Source organism: Trachypithecus francoisi, unplaced genomic scaffold (assembly GCF_009764315.1).
Source record: "Trachypithecus francoisi isolate TF-2019V2 unplaced genomic scaffold, Tfra_2.0 Lachesis_group13, whole genome shotgun sequence".
NCBI classification, from domain to species: domain Eukaryota; kingdom Metazoa; phylum Chordata; class Mammalia; order Primates; family Cercopithecidae; genus Trachypithecus; species Trachypithecus francoisi.
The window spans coordinates 90,745,800-90,762,217 of NW_022681458.1; the positions used below are offsets into that span (position 1 = coordinate 90,745,800).

The following is a 16,418-nucleotide window of genomic DNA, read 5'->3' on the forward strand; positions in this document are numbered from 1 at the left end:
CTGTGTTGCCCAGGCTCGAGCACAGTCGCCTGATCTTGGCTCACTGTAACCTCCGCCTCCTGGGCTCAAGCGATTCTCATGCCTCAGCCTCCCAAGAAGTTGGCATTACAGGCCTGCGCCATCATGCCTGGCTAATTTTTGTATTTTTAATAGAGATGGGTTTTTGCCATGTTAGTCACGCTGGTCTTGAACTCCTGGCCTCAAGCAATCTGCCCGCCTCGACTTCCCAAAGTGCTGGGATTACAGGCGTGAGCCACCATGCTCACCCTCCCAATTTATCTTGAACATCCTAGGTTCAACATTCTATGAATAACAGCCCCTTCACCTACACGATTCCTTCTCATTTGTGCCCCTAACTCTATAAAATGCAACCACCTTTCTGAATGTGTATGAGCTCTCTCTTTATAGTATCAGGTCTTTATACTGGAGATTGTAAAATGGTTTTGATTAATCCATTATTTAAAATGTTGGAGTAATTCTCAACATTTAAAAATCGTTAAAAAATTGCAAACTCTAGTAGGACCCACATTTCAACAAATGGCTGAAATCTGCCAATAGTTGACATCTTTAGATATGCACTGTTCGGTTAGAAAGTTACAGCTTCATTCGAAAAGTATTGAGCACCTATTACTTGGGACACTGTTTTAGACGCTGGGGATACAGTAGTGACCAAAACTCATCGTGGAGTTCATAATCTAATGAGGAGGAGAGAGACAGGCAACATAATCATTACTACAGTTTTCTAAGACGAGCAGAGAATATGTGGGTAGGAAGGGTGCTTGGGCTTTTGCATTCATTTAAATACCTGCCTGGATCCTATGGGAATTTGAGTGTATGACTCGTACTACTATCCGAATCGCCATACACCATCATGTACGTTATGCACTGCCCCTGTAAAATTCTCTTAAGGCAGGGAGTATGCCTCCTTCGTCTTTCCATTCCCGGGGTCCAGCAGTGTTTTTATGGGGGGACACGATGGAAAGCGAAGTTAGGCGTAGTTATTTCGACCACCGCTGTCCCCGGTGGTTATTCCGACGGGGTTTGGATCGGGCGCCAGGGAGGGTGCAACACAGTAAGTGTTCTAGAGCAGTCAGGTCTTTCGCAGAATCTCAAAGCCACCTCCGCGCCGGCGGCTCCGTTTCTAGGGAAACAGGACTGTAACGCGTACGCATCGTGGCTCCTCGTTCTCTAGCTACGAGTCCTGCTGCTCTGGAACGAACTAAATTCGTGACAAGAACCTGGCCCTCAGAGCCGGCGTCCAACGCGAAAAACCACAGGTAACCGCGCCCCCTGCCGCGCCGCCGCCAGCACTGCAGCTTCCGGGGTCGTCCAGTTCCAGGCGGGACTACTTCCGGCTCCGAAGGTCCCCGGCTCCGTGGCTCGCCGGGGTCCTAGCGCTGGAAAGGTGGCCGTAGCGGCCGCCTGACCCCGACAAAAGTCTGGGACTGGGGCAGCGACAAAGGCCTTGGGAGGACGCCCGTGGTCGGAGGGATCTTGCCCCGGGAGAAAAGTTGGGACAGGAGCGCGGGGTCGAAGGGTGGACTCCGAGCCGGCCTGTCAGGCAGGAGCCGGGCAGGTGCGGTGGCGGAAGTGCGGGGACGGAGGCCGAAGCGGAGCGGTCTAGGGAGCCGTGGCCGCGGGTCACCCGGGGGGAGCAGTTGCGGAGTCTCAGCTAGACAGCAGCGAGTAGGGCTCGGGCACCGGCGAGATGCCTTTGTTCACCGCCAACCCCTTCGAGCAAGACGTGGGTGAGTGTTGTGCCCGGCCCTGTACTGCTGTTTGTCCAGTTAGAAAGTGGGCGGTAGCGACTCCGGACTAGGAAGCCAAGCGTAGGGAGGGGAGGGGCGGTGCCGCCCGCTACTTCGACGTTGGGATTTTTCTGGGGGCAACCTCGGCGCGTCGCTAGCGATTTGGGGAGTGCTTCCTGCCGCGTGAGTTTGGGGACGCTCAAAGGGCCGTTCTCCCTGCCAAGCGTAGGATTTGGGAAGAGCCTAGGGCTCGCTGGAGACTGGACTGATTAAGTAATTGTGTCGTTGGTGATTAAAAACTTCCTGCTCGTTCGACAGCTAGTTATCTCTCTCTCTGCCCCATTGTGTTTTGAAGATGATGCAGCAGTGGAGATCCTGCTGTCTGGAGAAGCCTAACACCAGACACTTCACACCTAGACAGCCGCATTGGATAGGAAGAACTTCCCATTATTTATATTACTCTTGCATTCACTCCCTGATAGGGTAGTTTTAAGATTTATTGCAGTTGCAAAGGTGTTGCTCTTCATCCCCGGATTGCAAAGATGTACAGGTGCTAGGAGATAGTCTGTTTTAGGGTATGAAAAGGGAATCTCGAGTCTCAAAACACTCCAGAACAACAAGTATTTTACTTGTTGCGGTCATAAAGCGCTGATCTGAGTGACTATAGAATGGGAAAAACATGGACAAGATATGTACGAAATTATTTTGGAAATTTGAGTAACACTAAAACAGACAGACATATATGTATGTATTTTTGAGAGTCTGAGTCTCACTATGTTGCCCAGGTGCGACTAGAATTCCTCTCGTCTCAGCCTCCACGTCCGTTTTCCCTTCCCGAGTAGCTGGGACTACAGGTTTGTTTTTTGTTTCTTTTTGTAGCCTTAGTTAACAGAACCCTAGGTAAATTTTTAGAACTTGGAAATGGGGTTGGGGCAAGGGGACTCACAAGAATACAGCACATCTTGGGCAGTAATTCACCTGTTTCGTAGTTAACATTTGGTTATTAGGAAACTGTAGAAACTGCCCTATTCTGGTACATTGTGTAATCTCTAAGCCATTTTTAAAAATGTGTTTGAGTCAAATAATATATGGAAATAGTTCAAATATGTGTGTTCCTTATTTCATTCAACTTTTTTCTTGGTGGATGAATACAGGTGACTGGCATAAATCTGGGAAACCTCACTCTGAGGCTCACTGTTTCCTTTTGGAACACTTCATTGCAATATTTATTCTTTTGTTTGAATCATACTACCTTTGTGCAACCTTTACTTTTAAAAAATTGCTTTTAAAAGAACACTTTGATTCTGTTCTAATGAAATAAAACAGAAGGTGCAAAATAGAATTAGACAAATGATTTTAAAACTTAAAAACCACGAACTCTTCTGTTTAAGATAAATCTTTCTTGGAAGTTCATTGTTTTCTGATGGAAAAATTCTCTCGTGGAAGTAGGCAGAGTTACTCTGCCTGTTCTGTTCTAAACCTTTCCCTGCCTGGCTCCCGAGGCTCCAGCATGGTTTTGTGGATCACAGTTTAGTCCCACAGTTGTAAAGGAGGCACTGCTGTTGAGATTAAAAAAACAAAAACAAAAAAACTGTGTCTAGATTATATGGCCAATGCCATAAGCCAGAGCTTCAAGTAGTTACATATTAGCTTAAGCATGACTGAATTCAGGACCCCAAAGGCATTTTAAGGGTGAAAGAATGAGTTTGAGGCCCTCGTGCAACTTCTAGACAAGAGAATGGAATTAGAAAAAATAAAATGAAATACTAAGGAGCTCAAGTTGGACTTGCACATATATCATAGAAGGAAAAGTACATGTTGCGTTTTTCTTTTTTTTTCTTTTTCTTTTTTTTTTTTGAGGCGGAGTCTCGCTCTTTCGACCGGACTGGAGTGCAGTGGCCGGATCTCAGCTCACTGCAAGCTCCGCCACCCGGGTTTACGCCATTCTCCTGCCTCAGCCTCCTGAGTAGCTGGGACTACAGGCGCCCGCCACCTCGCCCGGCTAGTTTTTGTATTTTTAGTAGAGACGGGGTTTCACCGTGTTAGCCAGGATGGTCTCGATCTCCTGACCTCCTGATCCGCCCGTCTCGGCCTCCCAAAGTGCTGGGATTACAGGCTTGAGCCACCGCGCCCGGCCTTTCGCATCTTAAAACTTTTCATTTCAAATCGTTAATACAAAGCAAGGGCCAGACGCGGTGGCTCACACCTGTAATCCCAGCACTTTGGGAGGCCGAGGTGGGCGGATCACCTGAGGTCGGGAGTTCGAGACCAGCCTGACCAACATGGTGAAACCCTGTTTTTTGCATTCTACCAAAATGCAAAAAATTAGCCAGGCATGGTGACGTGTGCCTGTTGTCCCTGCTACTCGGGAAGCTGAGGCAGGAGAATTGCTTGAACCCGGGAGGTGGAGGTTGCAGTGAGCCGACATCTCTCCACTGCACTCCAGCCTGGCAACAGAGCAAGACTCCGTCTCAAAAGAAAAAATACATACACACACACACACACCACACACACACACAAAGCAAGTCATTAATTTGGCTTGAGATATCTACAGGAATGTTACTTTACATTGTCATTGTCATTTTCACTTGTTCTCCTTGATTCAGTCAGATTTTTATTACTTTTTTTTTTGGTCATTCCTTTGTTCACTCTTCATGCAGCAGACATATAATGAATAATTACTGTGTCAAGCATTGTGTTAATCTACGAACACAAAATGAATAAATAGACTGTGAGTTCCTGCCTTCAAGGAACTCTCAGTCTAATGGAGGAAACATACAGACATAAGAATTGTAATTTAGTACGATAAGTATAGTGCCAGGAATATACAAGAAACTTTACATTCTCTCTTTATTTAAAACATAGTCCCTGAAGAAAAGACAAGGACCTTCAGATAGGAGCTTTCTCTGAGAAGGTGTTGACACTATCCTCTCCTTCCCACCTTTTCTTTTTTCTTTTCTTTTCTTTTCTTCTTTTTTTTTTTGAGACGGATCTGTCTCCCAGGCTGGAGTGCAGTGGCCTGATCTTGGCTCACTACAACCCCGCCTCCCGGGTTCAAGCAGTTCTCCTGCCTCAGCCTCCCAAGTAGCTGGGACTACAGGTGCGCACCACCACACCGGGCTAATTTTTGTATTTTTAATAGAGATGGGGGTTTCACCATGTTGGCCAGGCTGGTCTTGAACTCCTGCCCTCAAGTGATCTGCCCGCCTCGGCCTCCCAAAGTGTTGGGATTACAGGCGTGAGCCACTGCGCCCAGCCTCCTTCCCCCCTTCTCTGATAGCACTTTCACAACAGGAAGTAACCACCTTTTGCTAGTGTATGATATGCTCATTGTATGATTAAAGGCCTTTAAAGATTAATCTCTTTTGGTAGGTGAAGAGTCTTGCTTAAGGGTGAGCAGTCTTTCTGACATTCATACGAGGAAGGAATCCTTTTCTTAGAGGCTGAGAAAAGGATGGATCAAGGTGTCTTAGGAAGGCACTCATGAATTGATGATGATACGTGACTTGTCAAATGGAAGCAGGTCAAAGGCTAGGAAGTAGGGAAGTCTTGGCAAATTCTTATCTTTTCTTGGCATCAGAACCTACAAGCCCTGAAGCATATACTAGATTTAGTAGTATTAGAGCTCTTTAAACATTTTATTGGAATTCCTCAAATCTAGGTTCATTTTTTTGTTTTGTTTAATAAGATTTCTTTGATGTGTTCTGAGGGGAAAAAAGAAAATATCCTTATATCCCGCCTCTTCTCCCCAACCGGGGCTCAAGTGTTAGAGGGGTATAGGGATCTTGAGGTGGAGCCTGGTTGGAGTAGCCATTCTCGTAGAATTCCAAGGGGAGAGTGAAACATGGGGAACAGGGCCACTGTGGTTAGTGTTAACAGAGAAGATGTCATTTCTTTCTTCATTGATTTCCAAGTCGTGACTTTTCTGTTCTAAGCCTTAACTCCGGTTCTTGTTTGCATATCTTTTTTCCCCTTACTCAAGCCAGGCAGTCTTTGTTGCCAGTTCTCTGCCTCTGTGCTATTTACTATTCATTGCTAAATGTTTGCTCCTTTCAACCTTGGTATTTCCTTTAAAAATACACTTGTGTCCCACAAAGCTGAGCTCAAATTCTACCTCTACAAAACTGCGGACGCAGTGGTTTGATTTGTGAACTTTTAAGAGAATACATTTCCAAGCGACTTTTTAATGTGTGTATTGCTGTGTTTTTGACTTTTGCTGTGTTAGAAGACGTTGACCAGGAAGTAGCTTGGGACTTTCTCCAGTGAAATGCGGTCATGCAGTCCTTTTCTCCAGTGAAATTTTATAAAAAAATCCCAATATAAAAATAGATCACTGATAGCATAAGAATAATATAAATTCATTTTATACATTCAAATTTATAACATTTGCTTAACTAGGCCACTCTTTGTACAATAAGTTAAAATCTTTGTAAAAAAGTAAGATTAAAAAAAAGTTTTTTGGTTTTGAATAAGAACAGTAGACTTAACAGCCACGTTTTTTCTAATATATTTTGTAGCTTTTTAAACTATGAAATATTTTCGGCATAAAATACAAAATATGAACTCCCATTCCTGCCAGGCAATTATGTCAAGTACTAATATTTTGATATACTTAATTCTTTTTTTTAAAGAAAGGAACATTCAAGATGCAGTGAAATACTTTAGTATTTTTAGCAGCTACCCGATCTCATTCTTCCTCCTTTCTCAGAGTTAAACACTCTATAAATAGATGGAAATTCTCTTTAATAGTATATATACTACACTTACAAATATACTATATATTGTTTAGATGTTTTTAAACTTTTTAAAAATAGTGTCTTTTTGTCATTCTGCAACTTTCGTCATTCAGCATTTCTTTTTTTTTGAGACAGAGTCTTGCTCTGTCATCCAGGCTGGAGTGCAGTGGTGTGATCTCAGCTCACTGCAACCCCTACTTCCCAGGTTCAAGCAATTCTTGTGCCTCAGCCTCCCGAGTAGCTGAGGTTACAGGCGTGCACCACCATACTCTGCTAGTTTTGCATGTTTTAGCAGAGATGGGTTTCGCCATGTTGGCGAGGCCAGTCTTGAACTCCTGACCTCAGGTAATCTGCCTGCCTTGGCCTCCCAAAGCGCTGGGATTACAGGCGTGAGTCACCATGCCTGGCCCATACAGCATTTCTTTGCGAGAGTTATTCATGTTGATGTTTGTAGCTCTAGGTTATTAATTTTAATGGCTGTGTGATACTATACCACTATATGAATATGCATTATCTGTTGTCCCATTGACTAACATGACTTTATTTCCAATTTCTTGCACCTACAGACAGCTCTGTATTGAAAGTTTTTATCTATGTTTTCTTGTGTGCAACTCCTGACCTCATGATCCGCCTGCCTTGGCCTCCCAAAGTGCTGGGATTACAGACATGAGCCACCGTGCCTGGTGGAGTATAAAATTCTTAAAGGTTGTTGTCTTGAACAGGAATTCTTCAGTAGAAGTGTAGCTCTTGGCCTGGTGTGGTGGCTCATGCCTGTAATCCCAACACTTTGGGAGGCTGAGGTGGGCAGATCACCTGAGGTCAGGAGTTCAAGACCAGCCTGGCCAACTTGGTGAAACCTGTCTCTACTGGAAATAGAAAAATTAGCTGAGTGTGGTGGTGAATGCCTGTCATCCCAGCTACTCAGGAGGCTGAGGTAGAAGAATCACTTGAACCTGGGAGGCGGAGATTGTGCCACTGCACTCCAACCAGGGCAACAGAGTGAGACTCCGTCTCAAAAAAAAAAAAAAAAAAGTGTAGCTCTTGCAAAGTTGCCCTTCCAAGTGTTTGTTGATTTCCTTCCTGTCAGCAGTGAAATTCCTGTTGTTCCACATCCTCACTAATGCTGAGCATTGTCACATTTCTTTATGCCTATTTGATGGGTATGAAGTAAGACGTTTTCATTTCATTTTCAATTTCTACTTCATTGCCAGTGAAGATGAGCATCTTTTCATATGTTTCTTCATCATTCTGTTTTCTTTTTCTATAAATTGCCTGCTCGTTACTTTCATTATTCTATTGGGTTACTTTTTAAAAATTGATGGCAGGTTGCAGCAGCTCACACCTGTAATCCCAGCACTTGGTGGATTGCTTGATCTCAGGAGTTCGAGATCAGCCAAGGCCACATGATGAAACCCCGTTTCTACAAAAAATACAAAAAATTAGATGAGCGTGGTGGCGCATGCCTGTAGTCCGAGCTACTTGGGAGATTGAGGTGGGAGGATGGCTTGAGCTGGGGAGGTTGAGGCTACAGTGAGTCATGATTGCACCACTGCACTCCAGCCTGGGTGACAGAGCCAGATCCTGTCTCTCAAACAAAACAAAACAAAAAAACGAAACCAAAAACCAACACCGAAAAATGAAATTGATTTTTAGAGTTCCAGATACATTTCCTACTAATCTTTAGTTGGGTATGTGTGTTGCAAATCTGTATTCTAGTTCTTTTTGTTTCTGGTGTCTTTTATTGTAAAGAAAATGTGAGTTTTCACTTAGTGATATTTGTCATTCTCCCTTAGTTTTATTTTTCTTAAGAAAGGCTTTAGGGCTGAGTGTGGTGGCTCACACCTGTAATAAGGAAAAGAAACCCTTCTCCACCCTGAGGTTATACAGATCTTTTCATATTTTCTTCTGCAGGTTTTACTAAACTCTTGATTTTCACATTTAGGTCTTTGACCCACCGGATATTATTTTTTGTATAAGGTCTGCGGAGAAATTGAATTGGATAATCAGTTGACAATAGACAATAATCAGTTGTCTAATCACTATGGATTGAATTGTCTGTTCTTTCCCCACTGTTTTATAATTGTCTTAGCTATTTTGGGCATTTCAGATGGATTATATGACAGATTGGTTAAAATCATTATACAGGGGAATTTCTTGTAGGTTTTTAGGATTTAAGAGAAAAGACATTAATTTTATTTTTGTTTCACATCAGCTGATATCGATAGTTTAGAAAATATTTTTATTCCTTAATGATAACATTTGATAAGTTTATGTATAATTTGAAAGTAAGTCAAGAAGAGAATGATTTTCTGCCAGTGAATATACAACATAATACCACAACAGTGTGGTTAGGTTAGGTGGATGTGTCTCTAGCATGGCTTTTGTTTAAATAAAGGACCTCAGAGGTGTTCCATGTTAAGAATAGGCCTTGTGGCCGTGCGTGGTGGCTCACACCTGTAATCCCAACACTTTGGGAGGCCGAGGTGGGCGGATCACAGGGTCAGGAGTTCTAGACCAGCCTGACCAACATGGTGAAACCCCATCTCTACTAAAAATACGAAAAGTAGCCGGACATGGTGGTGCACGCCTATAATCCCAGCTACTCGGGAGGCTGAGGCAGGAGAATCACTTGAACCCGGGAGGCAGAGGTTGCAGTGAGCTGAGATCGTGCCACTGCACTCCAGCCTGGACGACAGAGCAAGACTCTGTCTCAAAAGAAAAAAAGAATAGGCCTTGTTTATAAGTATGTAGGGTGGGATATCAAACTCTAGTTACTTGACAAGTGATAGTTCTAACCATCTATTACCCAGGTATCAAAATGAAACTTAAGGATATATCATTTATCTCTTGTTATTTTCTTCCTCCTTGGTTGTCTTTTGTCCTTGAATCTGACCACTTTCTTCTCCCCCTTCCTTGATTTTTCATTTTGTTTAAGTTAAAAAGTTTTTATTTTATTTTATTATTTTTTCTTTTTTGAGACACAGCCTCACTCGGTCACCCAGGTTGAAGTGCAGTGGTACAGTCTAAGCTCACTGCAGCCTCTGCCTCCTGGGTTCAAGCAATTCTCCTACCTCAGCCTCCTGAGTAGCTGGGATTAGAAGCACCCACCACCATGCCTGGCTAATTTTTTTGTTGTTGTTGTATTTTTTCTAGAAATGAGGTTTCACCATGTGGTCCAGGCTGGTCTCGAACTCCTGACCTCACGTGATTCACCTACCTTGGCCTCCCGAAGTGCTGGGATTATAGGAATGAGCCACCATGCCTGGCCTAAGTTACAAAGTTTTTTTTTTTGTTTTTTTTTTTGAGACGGAGTCTTGCTCTGTCGCCTGGGCTGGAGTGCAGTGGCGAGATCTCAGCTCACTGCAAGCTCCGCCTCCCGGGTTTACGCCATTCTCCTGCCTCAGCCTCCGGAGTAGCTGGGACTACAGGAGCCCGCCACTTCGCCCGGATAGTTTTTTGTATTTTTAGTAGAGACGGGGTTTCACCGTGTTAGCCAGGATGGTCTTGATCTCCTGACCTCATGATCCGGCCGTCTCGGCCTCCCAAAGTGCTGGGATTACAGGCTTGAGCCACCGCGCCCGGCCTACAAAGTTTTTAAAAGTGTTTTTGCTTACGGTCTTTTTCCTGTTATAAAAATAGCAGCTAATTGGCAATATTTGTCCAATACCATGGGTGAGAAGGCTATTAGTTCCTGAGGCATTTTGGTATTGTTGAAACATTCTTTTCCCTCATCCTTTCTTTTTTAGGATTAAGTTTCACATTGACTTATTGGCATCTGCTGTCTTTTTTGGTGTAATAAGTGTTGCTCTCAGCTTTTAGACTTCCTTTAGCGTTATTTTCTTAATGGGTCTGTGGCTGCTATGCTTAAAGGACAAGCACCTCTCTGTCCCTATAGCACCTTGTGGAACATTTGCAGTTCTTACACATGGAGACCTGTTATGGCGATCTCTGTTCCATTCAGGGAGGCCTTTCTTTAGTTTCCTCCAGTTAAGGAATGTTGAAAATGAAGTATCTTGTGAAGTAGTTCTAGTTCTTACTGACTTTTAATGCAAGCTCAGAACTGTGTTTAATCTCATATTTTAAAAAAGCATGAGGGGAAAATGATGAAGGATTAAAAATTTTTTATTATGTACAGTCTCCCTCATATTTAGTATCATTTTTAAATGATAGCATTCGGATGAAAACTTTGTTATGCAGTGAAATTTTTATTGTATCTGAAAACTCACAGACTATTTTCTTGGTCCGTAAACATTCCCTTAGTAAGCACTTGCTTATTTTCATTTGCAATATGAGAATTATAGTGACTCAGAATTTTACTTCTCATTTGTACTAAAAGTTTTTTTTTTATTCTTATCTGGAGCAGCAGCTTTTACTTTCATTTGTCATGGGATGAATTATCTTAACCTTCTCTTCTAAAAAGAGATCTGCTTAAAGAAATCTAGCATGTGCAGTGTTTTGGTTTGTCCACAGCAGTACTAAGTCCTTGAGATGGAGGGTTGTAGGGGAAGAACTTTTTTTTTTCCAAACATTTATACCTTATTAGGTTCTGTTAAGTTATCTGATAATGAATAAACATTTGTATTTAATGTAGAGATTGAACCTAAGAAGGTCATTGTGGCAGATATCTGGGAATGGCCATTGTCCCCTGAAAATTATTGACATTCTAAAGTGGCCACCTGCTTATAGGTATTAAGAATAGGCTTTGTATGTATGTATGTAGGGTAGGATATCAAACTCTGGTTACTTGGCAACTATTGGTTCTAACTATTTATCACCCAGATATCAAAATAAAACTTAAGGATATATCATTTCTTTATCTCTTGTTATTTTTTTCTCCTTGGTTGTTTTCTGTCTCTGAATCTGACCACGTCTCTTCTTCCCCACCTTGATTTTTCATTTTGTCGTATTATTACAATTTTATGTCAGAAATTTGTTAGTACATGATGATGTAATTTTAAAATTTTTAGCCATTCTAGTGGGTATCTCATTATGGGCTTTGTCATTGTTGTTGATTTTGAGACAGAATCTTGCTCTGTCCCCCAGGCTGGAATGCAGTGGCATGATCTGGGCTCACTGCAACCTCTACCTCCCAGGTTCAAGCGATTCTCCTACCTCCCGAGTAGCTGGGACTACAGATGTACACCACCATGCCTGGCTAGTTTTTGTATTTTCAGTAAAGACAGGGTTTCCCTGTGTTGGCCAGGCTCGTGTCTAACTCCTGGCCTCATGTGATCCGCCCGCCTTGACCTCCCAAAGTGCTGGAGTTACAGGTGGGAGCCAGCATGTCCGGCCTTCGTTGTAGTTTTAATATGCATTTACCTGATGACTCTTGATGTTGGGCACCTTTAAATATATTTATTTTGCTAAATGGATATTCTCTTTTTCAGAGTACTACTTGTTTAAGTATTTTGTCCATTTTCCTTTTCACGTAATTTTCACAACTCTTTTAAGCACGGCAACTATTTTAATCTCCATTTGACAAATGAGAACATGGATTTGAGTTTGAGTCAGAATGAAGGTGAACTACTCCAAAGCTTATAAGCTAGTAAGAAAGCTTCAGAGCTGGATGTAGGCAAGACAGGTCCTTGTTGTTTAACTGGTGATGTGTATCCCACCCCTGAAGCCTGACACTACTCCACAGGTGCTACAGAGTGTGCATAATGGTTTTCTCAGTCTCAGAGGTAATATAATCATATCCCTGGCCTATTTGCTTTTGATTCTCTATCTGTAACTTTTTGGCATGTTAGTGGCTACCTTGGAGACTCTTTTTTTTTTTTTTGAGACAGAGTCTCGTTCTGTTGCCCAGGCTGGAGTGCAGTAACACTATTTTGGCTCACTGCAACCTCCGTCTCCTGGGTTCAAGTGATTCTCCTGGCACAGCCTCCTGAGTAGTTGGGACTACAGGTGCGTGACACCCCACCCAGATAATTTTTTGTATTTTTTTTTTAAATAGAGATGGGGTTTCACCATGTTAGCCAGGCTTGTCTTGATCTCCTGACCTTGTGATCTGCCCGCCTCAGCCTCCCAAAGTGCTGGGATTACAGGCATGAGCCACTGCACCCGGCTGACTCATTTTTCCTTTATCCCAGTCACTAGAAAATGTCTGGCACATTATGCTTCCTGATAGGCCTATTACAATGGAAATTATAACATGTATGCTTCTGCCCTGTCTCCTGAGTAAGGGTGTGTGTAAATGAGTGTGCTCATTTTGTGGAGTTAGGGGAACGTGGCTCTCACCTAACAGGATTACAGAGGGTATTTTGGAAATATCAGCCAAGAAGAAAGTGAACTTGTAGGAAAGTAAAGGCTGGCCCCAGGACTTTTGCCTTTTTAATAGATGGTTTAAAATATTAAAAGACAGTAAAAGGAAATTTTTGTGTGTTTTTCCCCCTTCTTTTCCTCCTGTCTCCCCTTATGTTCAATTCTCTTAATTCCTCCTAATCGCCCCAAAAATGTTGGTGGCGACATGAGAAATGAATAGAATGGCAATGACTGATCTGTACTGCATCAGAGGAAGCAGCTCTTGAATATATTGTATTATTATATGGTTTAGTAAATGGAGTTAATCGGCTGGGCACAGTGGCTCATGCTTTTAATCCCAGCACTTTGGGAGGCCTAGGTGGGCAGATCACCTGAGGTTGGGAGTTTGAGACCAGCCTGACCAACGTGAAGAAACCCCACCCCTACTAAAAATACAAAATTAGCCCTGCGTAGTGGTGTATGCCTGTAATCCCAGCTACTCGGGAGGCTGAGGCAGGAGAATCGCTTGAACTCGGGAGGCGGGGGTTTGCATTGAGCCGAGATTGTGCCATTGCACTCCAGCCTGGGCAACAAGAGCAAAACTGCATCTCAAAACAAAAAAGTTAATCATGGCACTCTGCCTGATTCTTTGCTTACAAACGAGAGTTGAATTTGCATGTTTCCTATTCAGTGTGTTTAAGGTATGTATTATCAGGGGAACCCGCCCCCAATATTTCAAAGTAGGTTCTTTCTAGTTTCCCTAAGTGTCAGCTGGTCTCAGAAAGAGAAAGAGTACAAAGAGAGGAATTTTACAGCTGGGCCACTGGGGGTGACATCACATATCGGTAGGTCTGTAATGCCCCACCTGAACTGCAAAACCAGCAAGTTTGTTTTTTTTTTTTTTTTTTTTGAGACGGAGTCTCGCTCTGTCGCCCAGGCTAGAGTGCTGTGGCCGGATCTCAGCTCACTGCAAGCTCCGCCTCCCGGGTTCACGCCATTCTCCTGCCTCAGCCTCCCGAATAGCTGGGACTACAGGCGCCCGCCACCTCGCCCGGCTAATTTTTTATATTTTTTAGTAGAGACGGGGTTTCACCGTGTTAGCCAGGATGGTCTCGATCTCCTGACCTCGTGATCCGCCCGTCTCGGCCTCCCAAAGTGCTGGGATTACAGGCTTGAGCCACTGCGCCCGGCCGCAAGTTTTTATTAAGGATTTCAAAAGGGGAGGTGGCGTATGAACAGGGAGTAGGTCACAAAGATCACATGCTTCTGAGGCCAATAAAAATCACAAGGCAAAGGGCAAAATTAGAATTACTAATGAGGATCTGTGTTCAGCTGTGCACGTATTGTCTTGATTAACATCTTAACAGAAAACAGGGTTCAAGAGCAGAGAACCAGTCTGACCAAAATTTACCAGGCTGGACTTTCCCAATCCTAGTAAGCCTGAGGATACTGCAGGAGACCAGGGTTTATTTCAGTGCTTATCTCAACCGCGTAAGACAGATATTCCCAGAGTGGGTGTTTATAGACCTCCCCCCAGGAATGCACTTCTTTTCCTAGGGTGTTAATATTTAATATTCCTTGCTAGGAGAAGAATTGAGGAGTATCTCTCCTCCTTGCACATCTGTTTATAGACTCTCGGCAGGAAGAAAAATATGTCTCTTTTTGCCCCACCCCGCAGGCAGTCAGACCTTATGGTTATCTTCCCTTGCTCCCTAAAATTGCTGTTATTCTGTTCTTTTTTAAGGTGCACTGATTTCATATTGTTCAAACACATGTTTTACAGTCAGATTTCATATTGTTAAAACACACGTTTTATAATCAATTTGTATAATTAACACAATCATCACAGAGTCCTGAGGTGATGTACATTCTCAGCTTACGAAGATAACAGGATTAAGAGATTAAAGACAGGCATAAGAAATTAATAAGAGTATTATTTGGGAACTGATAAATGTCCATGAAATCACCACAACTTATAATCAGAGATTGCAGTAAAGACAGGCCTAAGAAATGATAAAAGTATTAATTTTGGGAACTGATAAATGTCCATGAAATCTTCACAATTTATGTTCCACTGCCATGGCTCCAGCAGGTCCCTCCATTCAGGGTCCCTGACTTCCTGCAACAATGTATACATAGGGAAACAGAAAAACTATGTTAATTTGGCAATTTTGAACAAAAATTGCTCTCAAGAGGCAGTTTAATATAATGATTTGAACCTGGAGGACACACCCTGAGCCAGATGGCACAAATTGAAATCTCTATTTTATTGCTTACTAACTGTATAACCTTGTGCTAGTTATTTAATAATTTTCTGGACCAGGCGCAGTGGCTCATGCCTGTAATCCCAGCACTTTGGGAGGCTGAGGCAGGCAGATCACCTGAGGTCAGGAGTTCGAGACCAGCCTGACCAACATGGCAAAACCTTGTCTCTACTAAAAATGCAAAAATTTCCCAGCCATGGTGGCATACGCCTATAGTTCCAGCTACTCGGGAGGCTGAGGTGGGAGAATTGCTTGAACCCGGGAGGCAGAGGTTGCAGTGAGCTGAGATCGTGCCACTCTACTCCAACCTGGGCGACAGAGTGAGACTGTATCTCAAATAATAATAAGAAGAATAATTTTCTGTATCTCAGCTTTCCCATTTATATAGTTTTTATTTTTATTTATTTATTTTACATGCAAGGTTGTAAAATGACCCAGCCCAGGCTGGAGTACAGTGGCACAATCATAGCTCACTGTAACCTCAAACTCCTGGGCTCATGCACTCTTCCATTTCAGCCTTCTGAGTAGCTAGAACTACAGGTGTGCATCACTGTACCAGACTACTTAAAAAAAAATTTTTTTTTATTAGAGATGAGGGATCTCACTGTGTTGCCCAGGCTGGTCTTGAACTCCTGGACTCTCAAGTGATCTTCCTGCCTTGGCCTCCCAAAGTGCTGGGATTACAGGTGTGAACCACCAGTCCCCACTTATGAGGATCCTTCATTTGATTGAGGAGCAAGTGATTTAGCATATGTAAAATGCTCAGGAGTTATTGCTTCATTCCTATTCTTGTTTTTAATTAAATTGTTAATTAATTGAGCGCGGTGGCTCAAGCCTGTAATCCCAGCACTTTGGGAGGCCGAGACGGGCGGATCACGAGGTCAGGAGATCGAGACCATCCTGGCTAACACGGTAAAACCCCGTCTCTACTAAAAAAATACAAAAAAACTAGCCAGGCTTGGTGGCGAGCACCTGTAGTCCCAGCTACTCAGGAGGCTGAGGCAGGAGAATGGCGTAAACCCGGGAAGCGGAGCTTGCAGTGAGCTGAGATCCGGCCACTGCACTCCAGCCTGGGCGACAGAGCAAGACTCCATCTGAAAAAAAAAAAAAAGAAAAAAATTGTATATATGTGTTTATATATATTTTTATATATATATTTTTTTTTGGCTAGCTTTTCTAGGTTCTTATACTGCAATTTGAAGGTGTAGAAACAATTGAGGGTTTTTCCTCCTATTAATAGATAAAAAGCAATTTTTTCCCCTGAGATTGCTATGGTCAGAATGTGTCCCCCACAATTTACGTGTTGGAAACAGTCCCCAGTGTAACAGTGTTGGGGGATGGGGCCTTTTGGGAAGTGTTTAGGTCATGAGAGTACCTCCTTCATGAATGGATTAATGCTGCAATAAAAAGGGCTTACAGGAGTGGGTTCA

General features: G+C 43.1%; 1 protein-coding gene across 2 annotated transcripts in view; it reads left to right on the forward strand.

The window, feature by feature from the left end:
• The first annotated feature begins 1,355 nt into the window (after positions 1 to 1,355).
• The window catches only part of STAM2 (signal transducing adaptor molecule 2), a 53,777-nt gene continuing 38,714 nt past the window's right edge, over positions 1,356 to 16,418 (forward strand). The window contains exon 1 of one of the 2 annotated variants that reach the window (XM_033231481.1): positions 1,356 to 1,748. In XM_033231481.1, coding sequence (XP_033087372.1) covers positions 1,709 to 1,748 — 40 coding nt within the window. In that variant the 5' untranslated portion in view covers positions 1,356 to 1,708. Of the gene's footprint in view, positions 1,749 to 1,821; positions 1,932 to 16,418 lie in introns of those variants that run through there. The other variant, XM_033231482.1, reaches the window with a different exon arrangement.